At 42.7% G+C, this 15,215-nt stretch overlaps 3 protein-coding genes across 3 annotated transcripts; all 3 read left to right on the top strand.

Annotated features, from left to right (window-relative positions):
• Nucleotides 1–564: 564 nt before the first annotated feature.
• EAF01_006426 (uncharacterized protein) lies at nucleotides 565–4,015 on the top strand (the record flags this gene model as incomplete). Its single annotated transcript, XM_038914680.1, has 12 exons — nucleotides 565–822; nucleotides 877–995; nucleotides 1,046–1,284; nucleotides 1,334–1,447; nucleotides 1,499–1,586; nucleotides 1,646–1,935; nucleotides 2,209–2,893; nucleotides 2,948–3,023; nucleotides 3,074–3,450; nucleotides 3,507–3,760; nucleotides 3,812–3,893; nucleotides 3,949–4,015. The coding sequence occupies 12 exons, from the start codon at nucleotides 565–567 to the stop codon at nucleotides 4,013–4,015; spliced, it is 2,649 nt and encodes an 882-aa protein (XP_038769635.1).
• Nucleotides 4,016–6,478: 2,463 nt separating this feature from the next.
• EAF01_006425 (uncharacterized protein) lies at nucleotides 6,479–8,484 on the top strand (the record flags this gene model as incomplete). Its single annotated transcript, XM_038914679.1, has 5 exons — nucleotides 6,479–6,563; nucleotides 6,622–6,657; nucleotides 6,729–6,806; nucleotides 6,916–6,937; nucleotides 6,990–8,484. The coding sequence occupies 5 exons, from the start codon at nucleotides 6,479–6,481 to the stop codon at nucleotides 8,482–8,484; spliced, it is 1,716 nt and encodes a 571-aa protein (XP_038769634.1).
• A 5,553-nt stretch (nucleotides 8,485–14,037) lies between these two features.
• Nucleotides 14,038–15,018, top strand: EAF01_006424 (uncharacterized protein). The gene is made up of 2 exons (XM_038914678.1): nucleotides 14,038–14,510; nucleotides 14,852–15,018. The coding sequence occupies exons 1-2, from the start codon at nucleotides 14,371–14,373 to the stop codon at nucleotides 14,961–14,963; spliced, it is 252 nt and encodes an 83-aa protein (XP_038769633.1). The 5' UTR covers nucleotides 14,038–14,370; the 3' UTR covers nucleotides 14,964–15,018.
• The last annotated feature ends 197 nt before the right edge of the window (nucleotides 15,019–15,215 follow it).

Here is a 15,215-nt window from a genome sequence, read left to right as displayed (position 1 = left end):
GCATCAATTGAGCAAAACATATCGGTTCGCACGCGGGGTTAAGAGTTAGTTTAGTAATATGAGGTCACCCCTTACTTTCGATGTGGGGGGGGGGGAATTCTGCATATGATTGATCCTTACCATTCAACAAATAAATGAAAGAACGAGCTTCCAAGCAAATTGTTGAATGGCTCGATTCTCGAACAGTACGTAGTACTCGTACTAACACTGACTCCGAGAACCCCCATTCACCCTTTTACCCTTTCGGGTGATTTTCATAATGACCTGCCTGCAGTCTTTTAAGCCGAAGTCTTAATCTACACTAGTTCCCTTTGTAACAGGTTCTATATGTCAGATCTTTGTGTAAGTTTACATGAGTATGAGAATTCCTCGGCTATTAGCTTGCTTCTGCGAGATTGAGAAACTATATTAGCTCTCTTCCACAACTCCTCAAGTAAACAACCATTTCCACTACTCCCAAGTACCTCTCTTGCTTTAAATACAAAGTTTGGACCAGCTCGGAACGAATTGACAATACACCAATATTCTATTGCAAGCTCCCTCAATCTCAGCTCTTCTGTCAGAATGGCTATTCTCATTCCCAGCATTTCTAACGGTACTGTCGAGGAGGTCTCAAGCGTGTCTCCTCATGTGACAAAGGTCGCGGGAGCTAAGCCCAAATCATATCACAATTTGAATTTCGATATCATCGACATACGCCATGATGGTGCCGAAATCGAGTTGAAGGATGAGATATTGGCATCTTTGAGACCAAAAAGTGGTCTCAAGAGTCTGCCTACCCTGCTCTTGTATGACGAGCGGGGTCTACAAATATATGAAGAAGTTGGTATTCGTTTACTTGGGAAATCTAAAAATCATGTTAACTCATAGAGTCAGATCACTTATTTGTCTGAATACTATCTTACAAACGCAGAGATAGATGTCCTTGAACGTTCCGCGGAAAGTATCGCTGCAAATATACCTTCTAACTCTATGGTTGTTGAGCTGGGAAGCGGGTTTGTGATTTTCGTTGGGGTTTGAAGCTTCTAGAACTAACAATGATTAGTAATTTGCGCAAGGTGAGTATATTATTACGAGCTTTAGATGCGGCGGGAAAATGTGTCGACTACTACGCGCTTGATCTTTCATTGAAAGAGTTAGAGAGAACTCTAGAACAGGTCCCGGATTTCAGATACGTGAAGTGTCATGGGCTTCATGGTACTTATGACGATGGTCTTGCATGGTTGAAACTTCCTGAAAACTCTTCCAGGCCAAAGTGCGTGGTATCGATGGGATCGAGCATTGGTCTGTCTTTACAATTTTTGATTACCAGCAAACAACTTACCACGTGCAGGTAACTTTCAAAGACACGATGCATCGGCGTTTTTGAAGAGCTTTGCGGAAGTTTTAAGCCCCTCGGACATGTTTCTCATTGCCATCGATGCAACTAGTAACCCAGAAAAATATAGTAAGCCCATAAATTTATCACTCAGGTGACCTTTAGCTAATTGTGTTATAGTCATGCTTATAATGGTGTGTCTACTCAGATCCAACACTTTTCCTGCGGCTAATCTTGATAAAAAAGACAAGAAAGGGATCACCCACAAGTATGTACTCGCAATGGAGAGCGATCGATTAACAGGCATTTGCTTACTCCTTACAAAAGGTTTATCTTGAATGGTTTGATTCAGGCGAACAAAATACTCGGAGAGAATGTATTTGATATTGCAGACTGGACTGTCGTCGGAGAATATGTATATGACACACAAGGAGGTCGTCACCAGGCCTTTTATTCTCCAACTCGAGATATTGTCATCAAAGACGTTCTTGTAAAAGCAGGTGAACGTGTGAAAATAGAGGTCAGTTTGAAATACTCACAGGAAGAAACATCCAAGCTAGTGAAAGATGCTGGGATGATGGAAGCTCAGAAATGGTCAGCTTCTAAGGATGAATATAGTAAGTTTTCGTATTATTTTTATCTTTCCCAGCTTCGGTTTGAGCCGGCAATCTTGCAGGTAGACATCAAAAACCACGTCAATGTACATGGTCTTATGATCATAGAGACCACCGCCATGGGGGTAACTCCTAATCGTGGATTTGTGGCGCTTGCTTATTCACTTGCTAACTTGGGACTGACATCAACATGGCATGATATTGCAAAATGCGCTTCCATAGCAGAACAACTGTTATCTGTATCCCATTGAATACTGTTCTGACTTAAACTTGAAGATATGCACCTCTTAGTGAAGAGCACAATGACATTCGACTCGAATCCAGATATATATGCTTCGTCTACCGCCCCAACTTTCGAGGATTGGAAAGGTCTGTGGTCAGTATGGGATACTGTCACCAGAAAAATGATTCCAAATGAAGAGTTGGTCGAGAAGCCAATTAAACTTCGAAATGCTTGCATTTTCTACCTGGGACATATTCCGACATTCTTGGACATGCAACTAAATAAGGTTACTACAGAGCCGCTTTGTGAGCCTTCTTCATATCCCGCAATTTTTGAAAGAGGAATTGATCCGGATGTTGACAATCCCGAGCAATGTCACTCTCACTCCGAAATTCCCGATGAGTGGCCACCACTTGAGGAGATTCTATCATATCAAGAAAAGGTGAGATCAAAAATCAAGAAGATATATGCAAGCCAAGCACTTCCCAGAAATCTTGGTCGTGCACTTTGGTTGGGGTTTGAGCACGAAGCTATGCATTTGGAAACTCTCTTGTACATGTTATTGCAAAGTGATAAGACTATCCCACCCACTAGCGCTAGGCCAGACTTTAAAGGAGAAGCAGTAAAAGCCAAGGCATTGCGAGTGCCAAACGAATGGTTTACCATTCCAGAGCAGAAAATCGTAGTCGGGTTGGATGACCCCGAGGATAATTCTGGACCGGATAATCATTTTGGGTGGTATGTTAAACACGCTCCATTTAAGCACAAAGTAAATATAACAATGCACCACAGGGATAATGAGAAACCTTCCCGAGAAGTTGTGGTTCAATCATTTGAAGCCAAAGGACGACCAATTACCAATGAAGAGGTAAGCCACGCCTGAAACGTGTGTGAGACATAATTCCTAACTGTCAACAGTACGCTCTTTATCTGGAACAAACACATGAAAGCAAGATCCCTGCTTCGTGGATTAAAAATCAGCATTTGAACGGTTACACCAACGGTGCTTCAAATGGATACAGTAATGGAAGTACAAATGGGTCAACTTTGCCCCGTTTGAGTAAGGCATATCTTGAAGACAAGGCTGTTCGAACAGTCTATGGTCCAGTGCCACTTGAGTATGCTCTAGATTGGCCTGTATTCGCTTCATACGATGAGCTTTCTAGATGTGCAAGTTGGATGGGGGGGCGAATCCCAACGGTTGAAGAAGCTCGAAGTATATACAGTCACGTCGACGGTTTGAACGTCAAGAAAGCAGAGAGACATCTTGGAAAGACTGTGCCAGCTGTTAATGGGTAGGTATAGAAGCGATATTGCTTCAAGTCATATGCGAAGACTGATTGATGAACAGGCATCTAATAAACGAGGGCGTTGAAGAGACACCACCATCACCAGCGCCTCAAACCGGTGGAAACTCTCAAGAGCTTTTCACCGACCTTGAAGGTGCCAATGTAGGATTCAAGAACTGGCATCCAATCTCCGTTACTGCTGGAGGTAATAAACTTGCAGGGCAGGCTGGCATGGGTGGTGTTTGGGAATGGACCAGCTCAACACTCGTTCAGCATGAAGGATTTGAGCCGATGCCTTTATATCCGGCATATACTGGTAAGTCTTCCGTTTTGCTCCATGAAATTTTTGTAAAACTGATCTTCAAAGCCGACTTCTTTGACGGAAAACACAACATCATCCTTGGAGGATCGTGGGCAACTCATCCTCGCATTGCTGGAAGGAAGACATTGTAAGTCAAGTCAGATTGATTCGTCCTCTGTTATAGTACTAATTGAATCATGTAGTGTCAATTGGTACCAGCGTAATTATCCATACACATGGGCAGGTGCACGAGTAGTCCGCGATTTCTAGGTTGGCTGCATGCTTTGAATATGGGCGGTAAAGCTTCTTTCATCATTCAACAGGTGAGGAAGCACGCCACTATCACTTGAGCGAATCAACTTCGTCTTGGTGAGACCACAATTTAGTAACATGGAGCATAAAATTGGGTGGATAGGTTTTGCGATGTTCAAGTTTTTTCCTTTTTGGTTTGGTGATGATTTGAATGGAATGAAATTGAAATTGATAATTATGAATGAACGTGGATATTGATCTGATTTATTCAAGAGAACAACAGAGAGAACATCAGATGGAAAGGATCACACAATTCATTATCCTGTCACTTTCGTGTGCAACTAGCAGTTCAAGTTTTGCAGTGTCTCTGAATAATGATAAGTCAAGATGAGTTTCCCAAACATTTTATGAAACATGTACTCATTCGATGTTGTTTGTAGTGAATTGTAGAGAAGGTACTCACTAAGTCAAATGAATGAGGTAGGTAGGTAGGTATGGTGGTGCACTTATCCGAAATTCCAAGCAGTCGAAATGCGCCTTCCTTTTTTTTTTAAACAAACAAACTTCCCATCAAGCATGGCTGTCGCATGAGATCTCCACTTGAACGCTTTCACACTGGATTCTACTACTTTATGCTATCTCATTTCGTTTTTCTCCAAACAGAATTCCTGATAAGTAAATGCTAAGACGATCGCGGAAGACGTTCATCAATTGATCGATCCGTTTGTATTCATCCAGACCACTTGACGCAAACTTTCTTCAACAAATAACATCCACTTGATCCTCACTCCAACAACAATAGCAAGACTTTACTTCTTTTGTCCACCACATGGGAATAGGAGGAAGAGAAAACATTCAACTTCAGCTTTCCGACATTCGCTAATCAACCAGTCTTCATATACAATTGAGCAAGAGAAGAACAAGGAGAAAAGGAAGAATTCGAAATATCACTCACTGTCTATTCAACAACCAGTCTTGGCCTACAACTACAAATAAGAGAAAGAAGAAGATCAAAGGAAGGACTAGAGGGCCTAACACTCAGCATCCTTTCAGCAGACAATCTTTATACACGACCAAAAGCGAGAGAGAGAAGGAGATAGGAGGAGACCAACAGAACACTCGGCATCCCTTTAGGAATCAGGATTTACAAACAATCAACCTCGAGTCTTCGAAATACCTTCAACTGAGGTATATGCCAGTATTGTCCGGTCCTTTCTCAGTAAGAGTAGCTACTACAGATCCATTCTTCATTCGAAATACAAAGAGAACATCCTTCGATCGAGACGACAACCAACGCTTCCGTGATCTTCACCACTCCAATCCCTCAACTTCGACGAATATATGATGTAAAGTACCTATCGATAGCGCGCAGTTATATGTGAAGCAAAGAAGTTCTCGAGTTCTCAATCTTAACCTGGCTATCATATCAAATTCTTCCCACCAGGACGACAACAATTACTTCTATCCGCTTGGGAGGCATCCAAACTCGAGGGGGGCTTGAATTCAGAAGCATCTGATCTGCAGAAAGCTGTTGTGAGATAGCTAGTGTTGACTGAAGTCATCACCTACAGAACAATTCAACCCAGTCTGATAGCCCAACGTGGCACATCGATGTCGAGAGGAACATTGGATCTGGAAGATTGAAAATTTACTTTATGAATTGGAACGAAAAGATATAAAATAACAAATTCTACTTTCCTGGATCCCGTCTGACCATATTGACTCCATCGATATTGATACATCTCATTCACCTATCGCGTCTAATAAGTCGATTACACAAGCCTTGAGTCCGGAGTTCGGCGAGATTCAGTTCACAACCGCCTACCCTACGGCAGTGTTGAACCGTATAATTCGGAGAAATACAACACGTTTCTGCATTCGTTTCCTTTCTTTCCATAGCCTCACAAACGCTACTATTTAAAGTTAAGTCTAACGAACCGTTCGATTCACAATCAATTCCCCCAAAAATTGGACCAGAAATTTCTATCAACATTGTAATCAACCCAATTTCACAATGACTTCACATTTTCGCATCCTTATGCCTTCGAATTTCTGCAATTCATTTTTCCAACTGACAATTTAATGCTAGTATTGCGCTAAGGAAGTCATACCATTTCTTCTCCTGCACCCCTCATCAAGAGACATCTTCAAAAGATATAAGCAGCCTCTTGCGCCAACATTGAAGACTTTCATCTGCCTTAGAATCAGACAGAAAAAAACATCATCATTCATCTGCTTGTCCACAACAGATTGTATTTCATTTACAACCTTTCCCCATGAGCCGGCTATTCTTTGAATTTCCACAAGATATTTTGATTGACTCGCATCGTCGAACACAAGAATATCTCCCCAGGAGCAAAGAGATTCGTAGACCGAACTCAGTATCAAAGTTCAATTACTTACATATTCCAAGGCAATCAAAGTTCTCGCCGCCAAAACATTCGAGCATTCCAAGTTCAACTACTTTGTACAATATTGACTATGATGAATTGGGCAATAATTGCTCGCGAAGATCGTCTCTATAAGGGCAAAACATTGTATAGATGGGATGTATCACCTGGCTTAGGTACAAAATCCCACGATCTTGTTTTGGCCGCAGAGTATACTAATAACAACCGTTTTAGAACATCATTGCGGAACATGTGCAACACCACTTCATAGTAAGTCACATCAAGCTATAGCGACCTCATCTGTAACTTTGATAGACTTACTCACTATGCTACTCCCATAGATGCTCGTTCAAAGTCTTCCTGCCTTGGTAAGCATGTTGAACCTTGCTTCCGATTTCATCAGCAGTTGCACTTCCTTGGTAAGTTTTCCAACCTTATTAGCCTTATTCTGATCACCAGGCGCTTGATAATGGTTATGAGACCATCAAATAGTCAAGATTATAACGCTAATTTGCATGCATAATAAAGGAAAATCTCATGAATGTCTCGGGTAATTATATAGGCTTTCGTACCTGTCTACGCTGGCTTGCTAATTGTAATAGATGCAACACATCTGATGAGATGCACTATACTCGACACAAAGAGATCTTGAATATTATTCGAGAGATCAACACATTTGATCAAGCTGATCTATCTCTTGGATCCCAGATGATGAAGAGAAAAGACGGAGCTGACAAGAAACGGACAGACTCCGAGACTACCTCCGAGGCAACCGACGCAATATCTGAAATGAGCCTCGAGGAAGAGATTTTAACAAAGAGAGAAAGGAAGCGAGCAAAGAAGTTGGGAGGAAACACTAGAAGGAACGTTGTTGTTTGTAGTCAAGATGAGATCAATGCCATTAGCGAGGCATTGCATGGTCAAATACACGAAAGTAAAGGTGCTTGGGAAGGTACATATGCTTATGACAACCGCCATGCTGATACATCATCTGCAATTGCTGGTCCGGTTGGAGGGGAGGATGAAGAATATGATACATATGCGGTTCAGCCACTCACTCAAGTTTCCAACAAAGAATACAAGACCCCCAACTATCCGACTCCAAAGCAACAAAGGGCAGCCAAAAGACTCACGACAGTAACACCATTAAGACAATCCAAACTCCGTGGTCACCAGCAAAGATTTACTCCCGAAACAGCCTACAAAAACGATCCATATGGTGGTATTGATCCCGAAATTTTCTGCCGTCTTGGTATTGATGTCAAACCGCCTTCTAATCCGAAAAGCCGAAAAGAGATGATGGGAAAGCTCATCGCTGCCATCCAGAATGATCTACATGTTATCCGACGGGAAGAAGAAGAGGCTGTCATCAGAGAAGAAGGTTTCTGGAGATGGGCTGGACGAAACGCGTTTCGAAATATCCTTGAATACCGCAAAAAATTTGACTGGGCAACTGGTCAGAAAATAACTCCGGGTCAGAAAATGATTGCGATGAAAACTGAAGCAGAGCTCTTTGGCGACGAACCGGAAAATTCTCAGATCGATGATGAGACAGAGGGAGACGGCAGACAAGATGATTCAGAGAACGAAGACGAAGCTACGGCGGATACGGACATGCCTGCAGAAATGACGGTCGAGAGGAAGGATATAAAAGAAATGGCACATGGAAGCGAGGATATATTTCTTGAAGAAAAAGAGCAGAAAGTCAAGAAGCACAAGGTCTTGAGAATCACCACGGCACACGAGTCGCACATTCAACCAAAATCAAGACAATATAAGAGTATTTCGAAGACACCTCATGGTAAAAATAGAAATGTCTACAAGTGTTTCGAAACCGAAGGAGTTGATGGTTCTCTGGAAGAAGATGACGAGATGGAACAAGAAGGTATCCATGATCTTGTTAGATACAGTGTGAAATATGGCGGCAATACCCTCAAGTCTACTTCTACATGGGCGAGTGTTGTTGGCTACAGCTCAATCGGCACTACAAGTACTGCTAAGAAAGGAAAGAGAATTATTACAGATCGAAAAACCGTCCCTCCTCCGGTTGAAGATGGCGAGTGGACCACGGTTACGAAGAAAGGAAGGAAGAATTGATGTATGGATAAGATACAGGTTGGCAGAATCTGCGATGGAGGATTTGTTACAACTGGTGCTATTTTGATGGTGTACATTTACAATATGGCTTGCTTATTTTGCAATGTTTGCCCTCCACTTTTCACATTGCTTTTTGATGGCTTTCATACTTTGCTATTTCCAGAGAGATGGTAAAGTAGCGGTGAACTTAGGGAGAGACCATGAGGCTACGAGCTCGCGAGGTGGTTGAAAAGCGTGCATAAATGTCATTGGTCAATTTAGTTCACTTCACTACTTTAAATATGTAGCACCAAGATGAAAGATCATTCTCATCAAAAAGCAATGTATACACTGCAATAAGAAGGACGTGAAAACTTATGTGTGTTTGTTATGAAACCTCTGTGTATTTATGGACAGTTGATATTACAATGATTGTGTAAATGGAGAGGCAGTGCAATGAAGTAATGAGACGAGGAAAGATGAGATGAAATAAAGAAAAGAGAGAATCGAAGTGGTGAACAGATGAAATTACGTATTTGTAAATTAGGATTGGGGTTTAGAGTTAGGTAAATAGTGATGCTTTGTACTAGGTGAGTCTGTGCATTGATTTGGAGAAGGTGAGAATACCTACCTAGGTGAGGTAAGTAACGATAGATTGTTATGTTATGCGGGATCTGGGTTGTGAAGGATGGGGAACGAGGAAAGAGTTTAGGGGGTTGGAGAGTTGGGGTTGTGTGTATGGATTTGGGGATTTGGGGATTTGGGATTTGGGATTTGAAGATTAAGGATTGGGTTTGGGATTGTGTGTATGGGTTTGGGACTTTGAGGTTTGTTTGAGTTTGGGGTTTGAGATGTGTCTTCGAGAGTGGGTAGGTATGTGCTTGTGTGTAGATATGTAGATATGTAGATATGTAGATATGTAAATACTAGGTGTGTGGTTTGGGGGGGTGTGAGATGGGAGATGGAAGATGTGGGTTGATGTGGGTTTTATTTTTGGGGTTTATTTTGAGTTGTTGAGTTGGTAGGGGTTGCTTTTGGGGTTTCTTTTGGGGTTGCTTTTGGGCAGGGAGAGAGGAATGAAGGGGGAGGGGAAGGGGATGGAGGGAGGATTCTTGGGAGGAGGTAGGAGGGATGGGAGGAGGGAAGGGGATGGAGGGAGGATTCTTGGGAGGAGGTAGGAGGGATGGGAGGAGGGAAGGGGACGAGTTTGAAGATTGGAGATTGGAGATTGAAGATTGAAGATTGAAGATTGAAGATTGAAGATTGAAGATTGTTGGGGGTGGAGATGCGGGTGAAGGTGCAGGTGGAGGTGATGGATATTTGGATATCTGGATTGGGGTGGACTGAATCGTATGGTGGACGAGGATGCGGAAATGAAGATGAGGATAGAGGGTGCTTCGTAGGTTTGGAAGTTTGGAAGAGCTGGGAAGGGGATGAGATGGATAGAGGAAGTGAAGCAATCGAAGCAACCGAAAAAAATCCAAAAAGTAGAGATATCGATATCTTTAGGAATAACCTGTAAGGAAGAGATCGCTATTGTTGTTGTCGATATTGCTAGTATTGATGATTTTGTGGATGGTGGTGAAGGAATTAAGAGCTGCGAGTCAAGAATTGAGAAGGAGGGTGGAGATAGAAATAGAGATGGAGATTTGGGAATTTGAAAAGATCAGAGGATGGGAAGGTTGGGGAAATTGGATAAGGGAGATGGGGGGATTTGATTGGATTGGATGTTCGGAGCTTGGTAGCCTGATAGGTAGGGTGAGTATGGAGGGAATGAAGGAGGAGGGATGGGGTAGAATGTAAGATAGCATGTGATAGATTGGTAGGTTGTTCGGCAGGTAGATAGGTAGGTTGGTAGGAAGGGGGAAATGGTGGATATTTGGACAGTGTAGAATGAAGGATGGGGGATGGGGGTAACATCTGCTGCGTGAGTGGATGGGTGGGTGGTTTTTATTTTGATATTATGTGTATGGGATGTTTCCAAATTCTGAATCTGGGAGCTGGAATCAAAGGATCAATTATGGTAGTCAATGGAGGGCGGGGGCTGAGAGATTGAGGAAAATTATGGGTGAGAGTTTGGGTTTACGTTATTTGTACTTTGTTATTATGATTGATGGTAAGCCATTCGTATTCTAAAATAGGATGATTTTCTGCTTGTGTGAAGCTGTGATGGCGGGGTATACTAAACTGTACAGATACAAGTCTTTGACTGATAGTATGAGAAATGAATATGTTTGTACTTCTTCCTCGTACTCGTACTTGTATAAATATGAGAGATATCTTGAGAAGATACATGAGAAATGGTGTTTGAGAAAAAAGTGCAGAAGTCTAGCCTGTTCTTTTCTTGGGAGATATCAAAATGGTCCGATGAAATCTTCCGCATTGCTGCTCAGATGCAAAGACAATATTCAAATTCATGCTCAGGAATTGACGGTGTACCAAGTACTTACAAGTGACATACCCATACTCACTCCAAGTAGCTTTGACATTCTAGTGTCGCCTTGTAGGATGTGAAAGGTTTCGGTCCGGATCTGATATTGATATTTCTGCATCCATACATGCATGGATAGACTCACTTGCGCAGTATACTCGCCGTGCTACCTGGACCTATGAGAGATATATGTAGGAAGGCACTTGTAACTCGGGAAGTTTGTTCGTTCCGTTCAGTATACCTCCGTACGGCACTTGACAAGAAGGAAAAAAACTCGCCGAGTCTTTGGTGCTACGTCCGATGCGCGTAAGAAAATATCTTGGGGGGAAAGTTTGTCGAATAAAGAAGAGCGCAAGTTAGGAGGAGGCTAAGTTTGAAGAAACTCGGCTACAAGAGAAGTCGGTTTCACTTCCTTTTGCAAGTATGCTTGCTATCAGATGAGAAAGATAGATGTGTGGCGGGATTTTAATTGGATTCCCAAGACCTACGTGATGCCGTACCGTTACCCTGCCATTCGGCGACCAACATTATCCCTATAGTTATACCTTGTCATCGGGATGTTGCATGGCTGGAAACTCGAGGATTTGAGTTTCGCCAGGTAAATGGATGAAATGGTACCGTATATGTAGGCCGGCGGCTCCATGCGTTGTTTGGTTGCACAGATATAGCACTTTGATGTTACATGGTGTCAAGCTCAAGGATCAACCTCAAGGATGAGGATAAATCTCTGGAAAGATATTCGTGGATCTCGATGATAGGTAAGGTCCATTAATATCAACGTTGTGAAACTTTGATATTTGAGATGTATGAAGAGGGGGAACTCGAGCCACGAATCCGTATCTCGATTCCTCCTCTCTTGGCCAATAATCATGCTGTGCCTTTACAAGGGACGAGTTTGTTTGTATAATGTAGTTCATCCCCTTTTCATGCTGTATGATTTCGGGTCTTTGCACTGACGGGGTGAGTTCGGATTCGGCAAAGGAAAATATATTTCCATGCCGCTGTCGTATAACAGAAACTGTTACCCGTGGAGACTTGACGGTCACATTACCACGACTGTTGGGCTGGGGACGATAAAGTAACCTTTATCATAGTATTTGACAGGGTGAGGTACTTTAATGGTTGTAACGCGGGGCGTTTTTTGTCATGAGTCGGAGTCGTTCAAATTTTGTTGATGTAGACTATGATTGGGTACATCACTATGTAGCATTTGAGATTCCGTGACATCGGAATAGACTCCTGTTATTTAGCGGGAGTGCTGATGAATTATGGCTGCGGAGACTGAATTTACGGTTGATTTATTCAAACTCAAGAGATTGAATAATTGGTCCACACCGCATGTGTACTTGTAAAACATTCACGCTCCGAGGTGGATGTGCTGTATCGTATTGTACCGAAAATAGTCGACCATCTCGAGTTGAGCACAAACACGAGATGAACTCATGGATAAGGATAAGGCTGAGGATCTTACTGGGGGCTTTCACGGAGGATCGTTGGCGTGGCTGGTGGTTTGGGGGTACGAAAAGGGATGCAAACGAGGTGCGTGCGAACTATATATATGCCAATCACGAAACGCCAGGATGAAAGGAAGTATCAAAGTCAAGAAAAGCTCAACGTAGAAGAAGTACGTTTGTGCCTTGGAACATTTGTTTCTCCCTGGTTTATTGCATGTACCACCGATGTCCTTGAGTAGGAATTTGACGCAGCGATTATAGACGCGGGAGGTGACCAAGATTGGAATATCCATGCCGCTATTCAAATCCGATAGACATTTTTAGCATCGGAGTTGGGATTGTACAATAGTCCGATGGTCAGTGGCAATTCCGTTCCACGAATCCCTTGACAGGGTACACGTTCGCCTGCATTCTGGAAGCGATAATGAGGAGCGGGAAAAAGCAAATGTAGAAACACATCTCATCTGTATGGAAGGTGATTGGGTGAGAATACAGTTTAGTGTGACCGTATACTTAGATCTGCCAGCAGATGACCCAGGTACATATAGCGGTTGTGTTCTGGAGAAATGGAAGCGATGAGCATTGAGGACTATAAATGGTCTAGAACGATCCTTTGAGGTCTATGGAAAGAGGCTTTCGTTGAGGAGGTGAAATGTGATTGAAATGTGGTCGCCGGTGAACAAATTGTTCCCGGAGATGAATGTGATGTGATATGTGATGCTGCCCACTTCCATGGTTAGAAGCTTACGTTGTTGATGTTGATTGTGAAGAAGATTCAGTAGGTATCTAGGTAGGTAGGTGATATAATTTGCAACTCTACACACTCTACTCTGTGCTCTGTACGTACATGGCATATACTTCGTATACCTACGCATAGGATCAGATAATACATGTTAGAATCTTGCTTACATAATTCTCTGTACTAGGTGTTCACTTCTCGACCAAGTACCCAGATAGGTTTAGACAGTCTCTGCTAGTCTTCATGTCTCGTGACCTCTATCTCATGTGTTGCTCCGTAATATTGGACATTCGAATCAATCGGAAGATGAGTGAAGTGATACCCGGCATGTTGGACCAACGGCCGTTTACCTTTTTTCTGCTTACCTGCCTCGATACCAAGTTCCAACCGTACCAGCCTGCGCGATGCTAGGGAAGTACGAAGGACGTATGGTGGGACATGCCAGGAAGATACCGATAAGTAATTCAATTTTTCGACCCTGCATTAAATCTTTGATCAGAGATACCCTAACCGAGCCAATGAAAAATAAGATAATGTGAATGACCACGCTAAGATAATGTAGCTTACGCTAATCGCAATAGAACCACTCTTTATGCGTGAGTGACGCTTGCCTCTCCAGGACTCCAAGGTGTTTCTTGAATAAGAGGAGCAAGTGCTACTGTATGCATAACTTACCTAGGTAGCGATCAATTTCTAACCTTACTGACTAGCTGGGTATTAACTAAAGCCTTTTTCTACTACGACCTTGCTGCACGAGTACCGACCATCAAAAAAAACTCATTGGAATATTCCAAAAAGCCATTCGTACAACAGGAATCCCCCTTCACACCGACCACACCGTCCACACCGTCTCAAGGGCGAAGAAGAGTTCAAAACATCTTTGTACTTCACCATTCTCAATACCGTCTTCCTCACTTGTTGTCACTACCACCGTGAAGGGAAGGAGGATATTCTTGAGGATATTCGTTCATTTCATTCAGCCTCTATCCCCCCCCCTGACTTTATAGTAATCATCTCACCGATATTTGGATTCTACAAAGTTTCACACATTACAGATTATGGATGATAAAAGCCACACATTCGAATAAGGAAAAGAGAACAACGACGAGCAAATTCAAGGAGCAAAGAAGAAAGAAAGAAAGAAAGAGTCTTTTGAAACATCCGAAAGGGGGAGGAGAGGAAGGTTGACGTTGGTCACTGGACTTTATCGAATCAATCTTCAGTCACGGATATCAGTGAGAGCAAGCAAGCAAAACTTGTGTCAGACAAGGAATTGGGCTTGCATGAGTGAAGTTAGATCAAATCGCAACCGCTCAATCCTTCCTCATATTATCAACCTCAATATTCCTTTTCTCGTGCTCGAAATTCCGGAGATCACGGCGATCATTTTGATCCAAAAGCCATTAAATCCAAGCGCATTCAGGTAGGTAACACAGCACGATATCTCAACACTTGTATTTTCCGTCACTCTACCCCCTTTTATTTGGTTCTGGAGCCTTTACTAGAGCAAAAGAGGTTGATCGCATTGCCATTGCTCCCATTCAACAACGGCAAAGTCGAAGTTTGCGTAGTGCATTGTAGGCTCTGTTTCCCGCTCCAATATAAACTTGGCCCGTGCAACCGCAAATCACCATCACGACCACAACATAGAGAATTGCATTATTGTTAGTTAGCACTTGGAATTTGCATAGCTTACTCGTTTTGGGTCAAATCTATTTTCAATAACCATTACCACGTTGTCAAGCTAACTTTCCACTCAATCAGGCCCTTTCTTTGGACAACAGGCTTTCAATCCTCATCAGGAGGTCTAGTCCCGAGTCTCCAGGACGGAACCCTCGAATTATCTTCAGGGCCTTCTGGATCTTTCGAGCGTTGATTGGGCTCCAATTTCATTCGAGGAGTAATTTCCAGTATTTTCACAGCATTCCCGAATAAGCACCAATCTTTACTGCATCTCACCCTAGCAACTTGTATTTTCTGGCGCAAGTAGGTAGAGCTCAAGAGACCAAGCTGAGATTCAAAGGCAATCTAACCCTGCCTCCTCATACGCATCCAAACGTCGGTAGAATAACCTCATCGGCGACCATATCATTTCGCTACCCAGCTACATTTGCACCTGGAGATTAAA

This window comes from Botrytis porri, assembly GCF_014898465.1.
Source record: "Botrytis porri strain MUCL 3234 chromosome Unknown BPOR_008, whole genome shotgun sequence".
Taxonomy (NCBI): Eukaryota; Fungi; Ascomycota; class Leotiomycetes; order Helotiales; family Sclerotiniaceae; genus Botrytis; species Botrytis porri.
This window is presented reverse-complemented; position numbering and strand designations above follow the sequence as displayed.

Bases quoted from the DNA above. Each gene is read 5' to 3' on its own strand.
- EAF01_006424 (XM_038914678.1), top strand. From the start codon at position 14,371: ATGAGTGAAGTTAGATCAAATCGCAACCGCTCAATCCTTCCTCATATT. The intron at 14,511-14,851 runs GTAGGTAACACA...CCACTCAATCAG, and splicing joins TTAAATCCAAGCGCATTCAG to GCCCTTTCTTTGGACAACAG.